Genomic DNA, 13,807 nt, shown 5'->3' with positions numbered 1-13,807 from the left:
CTCATTTCTCTTTCCATTTTTTCCTCTACCTCTCTAACTTTATCTTCAAAGTCCTTTTTGAGCACCTCTATGGCCTGAGACTAATTCATATTTTTCTTATAAGCTTTAGATATAGGGGCCCTGGGGCAGCTAGGTGGTGCAGTAGATAGAGCACCGGCCCTGGAATCAGAAGGACCTGAGTTCAAATCTGGCCTCATACACTTAACACTTACTAGCTGTGTGACCCTAGGCAAGTCACTTAACCCCAATTGCCTCACAAAAAAAGATATAGGGGCCCTGATGTTGACCCTTCTGAGGGTGCACTTTGATCTTCCTTGTCACTAAAGAAACTTTCTATGGTCCTCACCTTTCTCTGTCTGCTCATCTTGCCTTTCTTTTACTTGACATTTAGCTCCTTAAAGTGGGGAACTGTTTCCAGGCTGCACTATCCCAAGCTTCAGAAGGTCCCAGTTGGTATGATTTAAGCAGGGGCAGGTTCTTCATTCACCTGGCCTGTTCCCTGGTCCATAGATGACCCCAGACCAACTTGCTAATCAACCAGCTTTGTGTGTTGTGGTTGTCAGCTCTGACAAGCTTGTGCCCCGCCCCCACCTGGGCAACTGTAGGGGCCAAATTTAATATGGGGAGAGTTAATTAGGTGGCTCACAGTAATATTGGGGTTCAGAAAATAATGAGGGACCTCTAGGTCCAAAGTTTCCTCCCTTCCAAACTGCCTTTTTAGTTATTTCTCCCAGGCTAATAAGAAAGGAGTTTAACAGCCTCTTTTCCACAAACAAATCAGGTTTTATTAATGGGAATAAAATATACAACAAAGGTGAAATTTATTAAGCCAATGGCAAGGGAATAGGGAAAGAGAAAAATGGATAAGCTCCCTGGCTCTAGCAAAGACTGACACAATCCCCAAACTTGCTCCTGGTGGGCAGTATCTCCAATACAGGTGCTAATAATTATTTTGAGCTTCTATTATCTTCTATTCTCTTCTATTCTTCTATTATCTGAACTGTGTATGAGTTCAGGGATAGGAGCATAATCCAATATAGGCTTTTCTCACAATTTATAAAGAGAAAAACATTCTTGAAATTATTCTACGTGGTTAGAAGAGGTTTCAAAGACAACTAAATTCAACATTTAAGTTAAATTTATTATAATAAAATCTACTCAGTACAATGTTTCTCCTACTTAGGAAGTTTCCATTTCCCTACAGAAAAATAAGTTCCTCATTTGTTCCACTAAATCAGGCCAAGCCAGCTCCAACCATGTTTCACATTGCTGCCTGGCCATCTCCTCAAGAACTACTTTACTGCAATATAAGCTTCCATCATATTCTACTCTACCTCCTAACTGGCCTCATCTGAAACCACAATCAAAACAATACTGCTCTTGCTCTTGAAAAGTATGTCAATTACTCTCCTAAAGCTTCTCTCACCATCTCTTTCCTTCACTCACCATAAGTCTATGATATGATTTGTTGTCCCCAAAGATATATGTGGTTCCCTCCTTTTCTAGTTTAGGAGTTTTTTAGGTGAAATGTTATAAGTTTAGTCATTATTTCTCCAAGCCTCCAGTTAGGAAAATTCCTAAAATTCCAGATAGTGTCAGTGGCCTCAGCTCTCCACCCAGATTGACACGAATTCATGTTCATATGGCTCTGTGGTTGCTTCTGCCTTTGTTTTGTCTATTAGGATTTGTTCTTAGGTTTTGGACTATTAGAGAGGACTGAGACAATGTGAGTGTCAAAAGGTGAAAGGAGCAAAATGCCAGACATTTAGGAAGACTGGAGTCTATACTAGAGTCTGGAGTAACCAAATTCAGACCACCAGCAAAGCACTAAGAAGAGACCAGAACCCATCACAGGAAGGTATTGATTTCACAGTCTAGATACCAGCTCTTGCAAGCAAGGGAATAAATATTCATTGACTAGCCTTTATTTGGAGGTGAATTTGGTAGAGCCAATGCTATGTAGCAACTGATTTAAATTCAAGCCCATTCTCCCAGGGACTGAAGTAGTATATGGGAGAGTATGTTAATGACCCACAGGGATGTGTTTCTAACTTTTAGTTGTGCTATATCTTCTCAGTAAATATCCTTTTGTAAAGCTAATTGATGAAAACTGGTTAAATAATATTCATTTAAGAATAACTAAATCATTCACAGTTGATCATCATAAAATATTATTTTAACTGTGTACAATGTTCTCCTGGTTCTGCTCACTTTACTTTATATGAGTTCATTTTTTTTTCAGGTTTTTCTGAATCCATCCTCTTTGTCATTTCTTAGAGCACAATATCATTCCATCACAATCAGGCATCACAGTTTGTTCAGCCATTCCCTAAATGATGGGCATTCTAATTCTTCACAACCACAAAAAAAGCTGCTAGAAAAAGTTTTGTACCTATGCATCCTAGAGATTCAGTGCCATTCAGTTGCTATGTCACATTTGGATGTGAAGTTGATAGGGAAAGAAGATTTGTTGAAACTATCTTAAGTCTGAGTCCACTGTCCATAGATACCAAAGTGTTGTAGAGGACAATGTGCTCCTTTTCCAGGGATTGTATAAGTATTAACCTAGCGATTTTGACTCTAAGGGTAACTTGGTCCTTGTCCAGTGATCAACAGGTGGACATAATTCTGGAGTAGTTGAATCATATCATGCATTTTTGCTATAAAGCAAAACAAAATACAAAAGGAAATTACAACTAAATGGGGAAATGGTTCTGAAATTGTCTTTGAAGTCAAAGATGGAGCTGATTTCCTTATGTCCAAAGGTAACAAGAAACATTTTATGAGACATGTTTTCATTTTGCATTGCAGAACTTATTAAAATAATTTGCAAAAAGACCACTGTGAAAATAATTATGGTTTATGTGTTAACATACTTTACAAAGAAATGATTGACATTTCTATATATTATCAACAAATTCTAGCAGGAAGTGATAGAAAGAGAAATTCCATAAAATAACTGCATAGAATATAAAATATTCACAAATCTACCCACCAAGATAAACCTAGAAACATAATTACAAAACCATAGTTACAAGACAAACCTGAACATAATTACAAAACACTTTTCACACAAATTAAGTCATATCCAAACAACTGAAGAAACATTGATTGCTCATGGAAAGGTTGAGCCAATATAGCAAAAATGACAATTCCACATAAATTAACTTACCTATTCCATGCCATACCAATAAAATTAACAAAACAAGAACAGAGCTAGAAAAAATAATAACGAAATTCATCTGGAAGAACAAAAGGTCAAGGATATCAAGGGAATTAATGAAAAATGTGAAGGAAAGCAGCTTAGCAGTACCAGATCTTAAATTGTATTACTAAGTGGTAATTGTCAAAACAGTCTGGTATTGGCTAAGAAGTAGAGTGGTAGATCAGTGGAATAGATTAAACACACTCTACACAGTAGTAAATAACCCCAGTAATCTAGTTTTTTGACAAACCCAAAGATGCAAGATTTTGTGACAAAAACCCAATATTTAACAAAAATTGCTTTGGAAAACTGGAAAACAGTTTGGTAGACATTAGATACAGACCAACATCTTACATGGTATACTATGAGATACGGTCAAAATGGGTACATGATTTAGACACAAAGGATGATATCATAAGGAAAGTAGAGGAGAATGGAAGAGTTTACCTGTCAGATTGATGGATAAAGGAAGAATTTATGACAAAACAAGAGATAAAGAGCAATATGGGATACAAAAGGAGAATTTTAATCATATCAAATTAAATTTTTGGATAAATAAAACCAATGTAGCCAAGATTAGAAGGAAAGCAGAGGGGCAGCTAGGTGGCACAGTGGATAAAACACTGGCCCTGGATTCAGGAGGACCTGAGTTCAAATCTGGCCTCAGACACTTGACACTTACTAGCTGTGTGACCCTGGGCAAGTCACTTAACCCTCATTGCCCCACAAAACAAACAAACAAAAAAGAAGGAAAGCAGAAAACTGGGGGGACTTTTTTGAGCAAGTTTCATTGATAAATTTCTGATTTCTCAAATATAAAGAGAACTGGGTCATATTTCTAAGAATATGAATCATTCCCCAATTGACAAATGATATGAACAGGAAGTTTTCTAAAGAAATAGAAGTTTTCTATAGTTATATGAACTCTGAAGTACCACCTCATAGCTATCAGATTGGCTAATATGGTAGAAAAGAAAAAATTACAAAGGTTGGAGGGGATGTGGAAAAATAGGGACAGCAATGCACTATTGGTGGTCCAATCATTCTGGAGAGCAATTTTGAAGTATGCCTAAAGGGCTATCAAACTGTGCATGCTCTTTGATCCAGGAATACAACTAGCTCTGTACTCCAAAGAGATCAAAGGAAAAGGAAATTGGCCCATACATACAATATTTCTAGCAGCTATTTTGTGGTGGCCAAGATTGGAAATTGAGGAGATGCCCATCAATTGGGGAATGGATAAATAAGTCGTGGTGTATGATTATGATATTATATTAAGAAATGAGGAGCAAGATGCTTTTGAAAAAATCTGAAAAGGCTTACATGAAGTGATTCACATTGAAATAAGAAGAACCAGGAGAACATTGTACAAAGTAATAGCAATATTGTACAATGAACAATAGTGAATGACAGCTATTCTCAATAGTACAATAATCCAAGATAATTCTGAAGGACTTAAGATGAAAAATGCTATCTACCTCCAAAGAAAGAACTGATGGAGTTTGAATGTTAATTAAAGCAGACTTTTTTTTCTTTTCTTATTATTCTTGATTTTTGGTCTGCATTTTCTTTTGGAATGTGACTGATATGAAAATGTTTTACAGGGCTGCGTATGTATAATCTACAACAAATTGCTTTCATTCTGTATGAGAATGGAGGGAAAGGAAGAAGAGGAAAAATATGGAACTCAGAAATTTAAAATGTTAAAATTTTTGTTTACATAAAATTGAGAAAAATAAATGTAAAAAAATCTTTACAAAGAATGAAGCAGCGGAGAAATACAAATAACCCAATAAAACCATCTCATTTAAAATTAGGTTATTTCAATGTAAAGATGAGCATAGGTGACAAGAGTGAAAAATATGCTTTGAAAAATAGTTCAGGGGGCAGCTAGGTGGTGCAGTGGATAGAACACCAGCCCTGGAGTCAGGAGGACCTGAGTTCAAATCCGGCCTCAGACACTTGACACTTACTAGCTGTGTGACCCTGGGCAAGTCACTTAACCCCCATTGCCCCACCAAAAAACAAAAAAAAAAAACAAAACAAAAAAGAAATATAGTTCAGGTATAAGAAATGAAAGATTCTGAAGACTTGTTATATAATTGCCTGGTTAATAGAACAGTGTTTCATAAAACAGAAAAAAAAATGCCACATCTGAAGTAGCACATCCGAACATTATATTTGCATAAGCCACAAGGAGGCAATCTAAACCTCAGGCGTTACATCAACCAACTGAACAGAAGTCCCTGGAGATTTGTACCCCTCAGAATATACCTTATTTTCTCTGAAAATGTGAAGATTGTGCTCCCATCTCCTGATCTTACTAAGCTTTATATTTCCTTAGTGTCTTCCTAGGTTCCTGTCTGGTTTGGATATTTCAATAAAGCGTACTTGCCAGGCTTATGAGTCCCCACCTATTGAATTCTCCATCTTCATTTCTGCCTTAACTTGATCCTGCCTCCAAAAAAATCCATTTAATGAAATTTTGCTTAACATACTGAAAGGAAAATACAAATATAATAATGAGGTCTAAAGTAGTTGATTACACAAGTTCCAAGTAGTCCTACAGTGTTCTATAACATGAAAGACTAACACACCTGAAAATTTTTATAAGGAAGTCCTTTCCTGCTTCTCTGTTTAAAAGAGAGAATTTCCAGAACCTCTTTTCCCTTTCATAACCAGGGAGTGAATGATCCTTTTCTCCTGTTCCTCAGCTTTCTCCCAGTATCTGTTAATTGTTCTCTTAGAAAATCTTTGTGTCATATATTATAAAAGCTCTTTATATTTGAGGAAAATTTTATAAGGAACCTTGAAAATATTGTCAATACTGCCTTCACCTATAGATAATTATCTTCTCTGTAAATAATACCTTTGTTCCAGAATCTGCACTTTCTACTAAGCTGAGTTTCATATGTGGTCTTTTCCACCTCAGTTGTGTATATGTATAATCAGTATAAGTTGTGGCCTGACCAAAATGGATCTGGTGAGATGATGAGGACCAATTTTCATACTTATTGAACATTATCACAATTGCTACATGTCGATCCCAGAACAATTGTTAAGAGCTTCCAAGGCAGATCATACTTATTAGTTTGGCTATGTTGCTTTCCAATCTTGTTTTTCACTTTTTAAAAAATCCTGGATAAACATAGACAAAGAAAAAATTAATTAAGGCTCCTGAGAATTTAGAGAACTCCTCAGAAACTCACTTCTATATTAGTAATTTTCTCAATCCCAGTAGATTTCAAATGGTATCTTAACGATGTAGGTTACATTTGTTGTTAAGGTACTCAAGGAGTTATATCCCAAATGCTAAGGAAACCAACATAAATATGGTGCTGCCATGCAAAGATCATAACTCGGAGTCTACAGCTCTCATCCTCTTTCAACAATAGGTACCATTGCTGTTCTTGGTTTTAGTATAAATATACTTAGATCTAATTTTGACTTGTCACTAATTTCAGGGAGCCATTTTTATTCCTCTTGCCAGACTTTATTTTGATTTCAATGTTATATGTATCTTTGTCTCCGTCTCTGTCTCTCTATGTTTCTGTCTTTCTCACTCTCTCAACTCTCAATGAACAAGATTCATTTCTGATTTGGGTCTTCATGTTTATGGTCCCTTGTAGTGTCGAATAGAGTCAAAATTTTGGAATTGAGCTATATTTGGAAGTGGGCATTATTACACCATGTAAATAAATTCTGATTTACCATAGGTCATATCACATATCCTAAAATATCACTACAAACAGTAAGTACCTGATAGATCATGGTTAGGTAAGGACACCTTAGGTAAAGATCTATGTGTATACAATAGTACATTTCTCTCATGTATTACTTCCCCCTACCCCACCTCCACTTCTCAGATAGAGACCTTGAGGGGAGGAATTTCAGTGATATATTTGTTGGTTAATGTAGTGGAAAGAGAAGTAGATTTGAAGCAAGGAGAGCTGGATTTAAATCCCACTTCTGACTCAATGCCTCTGTCTGTGATTGTGGGTAAGTGACTGAATCTCTGTGATCCTCAGTTTCTTCATCAGTAAAATGAGAATAACAATATTTTCCTCTAAAAATTATTGGAGGAATTTAGTTTATGAAATTAAAATTGCTGTATTTAGTTATAAGCATTCTTGTTATCTGATTATTATGATTATCTTTCTAATATAGATGAGACTTGAGATTTTAAAAAATCATTTGGGGGCAGCTAGGTGGCGCAGTGGGTAGAGCACCAGCCCTGGAATCAGGAGTACCTGAGTTCAAATCCGGCCTCAGATACTTGACACTTATTGGCTGTGTGACCTTGGGCAAGTCACTTAACCCCAATTGCCTCACTAAAAAATTAAAAAAAAATCATTTGGTGCTTTCCATTCACCTAATATTTTTCTTTGCCTATTGTGCACAGAATCTTGTTCGAAGTATTGGAGATACAAAGAAAAAATGCAAAACAGTTCTCAGTCTCAAAGAACTCCCAATCTATTGGAGAGAAAGGGATAAAATATTTACACAGATAAGTAAATACAAGGTAAGTTGAGAAGGGACAGAATTATAGAAACTAGGCTTCTTATAAGTGGTGACACACTAGCTGAGACATGAAGGAAGCTTGAGATTCTGAAAAGCAGAGATGAGGTAGGGTATTTGGAACACAAAAAAATGGCCTGTGTAGGGGGACAGAGATGAGGATAGAATTCTGTGCTTGGGGAATAGACAGTAGGCTAATTTGGCTAGAAAATAGAGTACATACCTAATAGCAAAGTGAATAAATCTGAAGAGATAGGCTGGATTCAGATTGTGCAGGACTCTAAATATCAAGCAGGAGAATTGTTATTTTGTCATCAAGGCAATAAGAGATCTTTTCAAAGCTTGAGTAGACAAGTGACATGATTATCAATGTGATTTAGGAGGATATTTTTGTGGGTTTTTGGAAGATACTTTAGAGGAAGAAGAAACTGAACTTTTAATTAAGAGGCTTTTGCAATAACTCAAGTGAGAGGAGATGCAAACCCGAGTTAGGGGGGTGGCTTTGTGAGCGGGTATAAGTGGAGATATGATACATGTTGTGGATGTAGAAGTGGCAATAATTGGCAGTTAACTGGTTCAGGAAGGAAAGGTAGAGAGAAGAGTAGAGATTAATTCCAGGATTGTACACCAGAGTACCCGGAAGGAAGGGCCATGAACAGAAATAGGAAATTATGGAAATAAGTGGTTTTAGGCTGAAGATTGAGGATGAATTCTTTTTTGGACTTGTTAAGTTTGAAATGCCCATGAGGCATCCAAGTAAAATGTTCAGCTACTATTGATACATAAATTAGAGTTCAGGGCTTTATTTATAAGTTTGTGATTCATATGAATGGAGAACTTAATGGCAGTGGAAGGTAATGAGCTCATGGAGAATGTATAGTAAAAGAGGAGAAGGCCCTGGACAGAGACTGGAGTATCACTTACAGTTAATTAGAAGGCTTTATGGGCATCATGATCTGGCAAAGGAGGCTGAGAAGGAAAGGTCAGACAGATAGGTAGAACACTAGTATCAGCAGAGCCAGTATCATGAAAACTCATGAGGAGAAAGTGTTCATGAAGAGTAGGTAGTTCATCTTGTTCTGTGATGGGTGGAGGCCAAGAATCAATTAATAAATAAGTATTTAATAAGCACCTATTATTTTCAGCCACTTTACTAGATGATAATGTTATTTATTCTTAATTTTTGAAGAGGACCAGTGAAATCATGGAATGATCTCTTGACTTGTGTATAAATTGGATTTAAGTGAGGCAGAGTTGCACAGTTGTCATCTTCGTTCTGTCTTCCAGAGTCATCAAAATCCAGTGGCAAGACAAAAGTCATGACAACTGTTGATGGTCCTGGATTTAGTGGATAACCTTGGCATCTTCAAATTCTGACCAAGCTATAAGTGCTTCACAGCACTTGCTTCAGCTACCTATGTGGCTGTGGGAATAAAATCCTTCTCTGCCATCCATTTTGCCAGGGGGGAGTCTTCACATGCTTGGGGTAGACACCCCCCATTTCCTATACTCTTGAAATTTAAATGAAGAGTATGAAAATATTATGATTTGGAAATTAATAAATTATTTGTAACTTTGCAGAGAACAGGTATAGTGGAGTGATGGGGTCAGAAACCATATTATAAAGGATGAAAAAGTGAGTAGAAGCAGAGGAAGTATATACAACAAAGGTAAAATTTTCCCCTGAGAGCTGATTGGGAAAGAGAAGTGAGAAAGATAACTTAAAATGATGGCAGGGTTAAATGAAAGGTTTTAAAGGATTGGATAGATCTTAATCCATTTGTAAGAATAAGGGAGGAAGCCCACAGATAAGATCAAAGGGGTGTTTTTCAATGGGGAAAACTTAGGTATGAAATTGGAGAGAGAGAATCAGTGGAACAAGAAGAGGGATTGGCTCTGGAGAAAAGAACTATCTCTTTCTCAGAGATTGTTGCAAAGACAATGGATGATATTGAGAAGTTTTGAACTATAGAAGAGGAAAGAAAAGGGAGCCCACAGAGATACCTTTTCTTTTGTCAGAAAGGTAGGATGCCAAATACTGTCTTGAGAGAGAAGAGTGTAGTAGGAAGTGTTAAAAAAAATTGACTCTGCACTGTACAGATTGGTTTTCTTTAGTTAAGGCATTCTTTTTTCTTAAGATCTCAAAGAAAGAATTGGACCATAGACTCATAAATGAATGTCATAGTCAGGTACTTTCTGAGCTGAACAGTATCTCAGTATTTTATATCCTTTCTTACTGGAAGTAGGAGAGAAGAAATATGAGTTTATTGTTGGGAGCAACAGGATTATTCCAGGAAAAAGTAATATTAAAGGTAATTTCTTTTATTTCAAACTTAACAAGAATTAACACATGAAAATATTATCAAGTTAGTTTGGCCTTTAAAATCAATATAAAAGGGGGCAGCTAGGTGGCGCAGTGGATACAGCACTGGCCCTGGAGTCAGGAGTACCTGAGTTCAAATCCGGCCTCAGACACTTAACACTTACTAGCTGTGTGACCCTGGGCAAGTCACTTAACCCCAATTGCCTCACTAAAAAAAAAAATCAATATAAAATATATGTACATATTATATATGTATATGTACACACACAAATATATATACCCTCCTTTGTAAAATATATACATGTATGAGTATGTACATATATGCATATATGTATATGTATATAGTTAGATAGATAGGTAGATAGGTAGATAGATATAGTCAAAGAACACAAATCAACAGATCAGCCCTATCTGAGAATGCATGTCTCCTTCTATGTCTCCACTTGGTTGCATTTGAAATTGAACAAAAAAGCAAAATGAGACAACTCTCTAAGCAAGATAACATTTATTAACAGGGGCATGCTGACTGTCAATAAATTGATCAATGGATTGCCTTCACTAATGCCAAAGACTAAAGCAAGAGGATAGTTCTCTATAGATTTTGGGGGATTACAGAACAAAGAACAGAACAGAGTGGATGACATCATTGGATTAAGGGCAACATGACTGGTTACAGAGGTGAAGTTCAGGGAACAACATGATTGGTTGGAAGTTTGATGATAGGGGTTAGCAATGACTCCTTTTTCTCTCACAAGAATAAGAAGTGCTCATTATTTGAGTACAGGTGTGAGATAGTGGCCCAGATTTTTGGACAGGAAACCAGACATCCTTGGTGGTATAGAGACATTAGATCAGACTCCTTTGTCTTCCCACACATTCCCAAAGGGCAACTAAATTCCTTAAGGCAAAAATAGATCAGTGATTAGCAAGGGAGCTGGTTTTCTGAAATTAATCCATTACAAGCCAGCTGAATTCTGAAATAATTTCAGACACAAAGAATCATGACTGAAGTAATTATAGGACAAAATCTATTAATTGTAAATAGTACCAATAAATAAATGATACAAAATGAATTTTAATCTTTTGAAGTCTATCAACTCTCTGCCAAGAAGTAGTAGGTCATATTTCCCCATCAGTCTTTTGAAGACATGATTTGTCACTATTTTGGTCCAAATTGTGAGGTCTTTCAGAGTTGTTCCATCTCTCATGATTATTGTGATCACCATATAAATAGTTCTACTGAGTTCACTCTGCATCAGTTAATGAAAGTATTTCCATATTACTCCAAAGAAGTCATATTTATCACTTCTTTTAGCTTAATAATTTCCCACTTCTTTTCTAAACCAGAATTTGTGTAGCTACTCTGCAACTAAAGGAAGCAATATGCAAACAGGATATGGTTACATCAGGCTGAGCAAGTGCTTTCCATTATTTTACCCAGAAATAGCAGATGTTACCATGGAGCATTTCCCATAGTCCTTCATGGCAATATCTAACCTAACCAGTGATCCTTTGTAGTAATACCAAATTCTAGGAGCAAAATAAAAAGAGAATACTTAGAATCCAGATTCCCCATTCCTTTTCTCTTTTGATTTGCAGTACCAGGGTCATCTCAAAAACCAGAAATTTCTTAATAGTCATTTAGCATGAGGTGGATAACATCTTCAGATATGGAAACTGGTCCTATGAGAGGTGATGGATCACAAAGTAGACTTTCTTTGCAAGGGATTAACTATGATGGTTAGTTGGCAGACCAGTATTTATACATTTGTATATGGGCTTTACATATATTTAAGAAATATGGTGGGAATTCAACTATCTTCTTCATTATTACAGAATTTTTCATATTGTCACAATGACAAAATTGGCAGATCACACAGTATTGTTGATCCACAGGGAAAAATTTGGAGGAAAGAAATTTGTACATCTCTGCTTTGTTTATGGACACATTGACATGGCACATAGCAGCCAAGTATGGGAGTAAGATAATATAACAGGCATGTAGGAGGTGTCCAGTGAATGTTTCCTGAATACATCAATAGAAATATCCAAATATTAGTTCTATATTCCATTTTTATCTCTTTTTGTTCTGTTTAATAGGTACTCTTTCCAAGACAGATGTCTGGCAAAAACTGCACTGCTGTGAATGAATTCATTATTTTGGGGTTAACAGATGATCCAACACTTCGTGTAATCCTTTTTTTGATATTCCTAGGTGTCTATGCTGTTACCTTAGTTGGTAACCTTGCCATAATCTTATTGATCAGAAATAGCTCCCAACTTCACACTCCAATGTACCTTTTCCTCAGCCACTTGGCTTTTGTGGACTCTGCATATTCCTCATCTGTCACACCTGTTATGCTCAAGAACTTCCTTGTGGATAAAACCATAATCCCTTTTGGAGGCTGTGTGTCCCAAATGTTCTGTGGCGCTACCTTTGGTACAGCTGAGTGCTTCCTGCTGGCTGTGATGGCCTATGATCGGTATGTGGCCATCTGTAGACCCCTACTCTACTCCACTAACATGTCTAGTAGGGTCTGCACTTTGTTACTCATCACATCCTACTTGGGTAGTTGTGTAAATGCTTGGATCTTCACTGGTTGCTTATTGAATCGGTCCTTTTGTGGACCCAACAAAATCAATCATTTTTTCTGTGATTACTCACCACTTTTAAAGCTTTCCTACTCCCAAGATGATCTTGCTGAAATTCTTCCTTCTGCCTCTACTGGGTCAATAATTATGATCACAGTGTTAATTATCATCATCTCTTATGTATACATCCTCTTCTCTGTCCTGAAAATAAGCTCCACTGAGGGAAGATCCAAAGCCTTCTCAACTTGCAGCTCCCACCTCACTGCAGTCACTCTCTTCTATGGCACCCTTACATTCATTTATGTGATGCCCAAGTCTAGCTACTCAACAGATGTGAATAAAGTAATGTCTGTTTTCTATATTGTAATGATCCCCATGTTGAACCCCCTGATCTATAGTCTAAGAAACAATGAAGTAAAAGGGGCCCTGAGAAAACTGATGAGTAAAAAACACCTTTTTTCATGAATTCAAGTCAATACAACAAGTTATTTATCAGTGAGGCTGACCAGAGTCACCTGACTTCTCTGCTGGAGGAGACTCTAAACAAGTTCAATTGATACTATGTCCCAGGCACTGTGTAACATTTGGGGGATGCCAAAACAATAATGAAACTGTCTTTCTTCATTAGTTTTTAATATTTCATTATATAAAGATTAGAATTTTAAAAATCAAAAAATATTTTAATAAGAAGCATTTTTATTTAAAGTTTTGAGTTCCAAATTCTATCCCTCCTTCCCTTCCTCCCTTTCTCCCTCCCTAAGTCAGTAAGGAATCAGATATAGGTTATACATGTACAATTATATAAAACATCATATTAGTCATTCTGTATAAGAAAATTTGAATAAAATTAAAAAATGAAAGAAAGTGAAAATAACATGCTTCAGTCTGTGTTCAATCAATGTCAGGTCTTTCTGTGGAGGTTATAGTATGTCCTTTGGGATTGTCTTGGATCATTGTATTGCTAAGAATAGGTAAGTCATTCACAGTTCCTGCTCAAACAATATTGCTGTCACTGTGCACAATATTCTCCTGGTTCTGCTCACTTCACTATATATCAGTTCATATAAGTCTTTCCAGGATTTTCTGAAATTATCCTGTTTGTCATTTCTTATAGTTCAATAATACTCCATTACAATCATATACCTTCGCTTATTTAGCCATTCCCCCAT

General features: G+C 36.4%; 1 protein-coding gene across 1 annotated transcript; it reads left to right on the top strand.

The window, feature by feature from the left end:
- Window positions 1-12,158: 12,158 nt before the first annotated feature.
- Window positions 12,159-13,103, top strand: LOC122731413 (olfactory receptor 480-like). The gene has a single exon (XM_043971517.1). It carries the CDS (start codon window positions 12,165-12,167, stop codon window positions 13,101-13,103), a length of 939 nt encoding a protein of 312 aa, XP_043827452.1. The 5' UTR covers window positions 12,159-12,164.
- Window positions 13,104-13,807: the final 704 nt, after the last annotated feature.

Source organism: Dromiciops gliroides, chromosome 6, assembly GCF_019393635.1.
Source record: "Dromiciops gliroides isolate mDroGli1 chromosome 6, mDroGli1.pri, whole genome shotgun sequence".
In the NCBI taxonomy this organism is placed as follows: domain Eukaryota; kingdom Metazoa; phylum Chordata; class Mammalia; order Microbiotheria; family Microbiotheriidae; genus Dromiciops; species Dromiciops gliroides.
The sequence above is the reverse complement of the archived record's forward strand: the minus strand, read 5'-3'. Positions and strand labels throughout refer to the sequence as shown.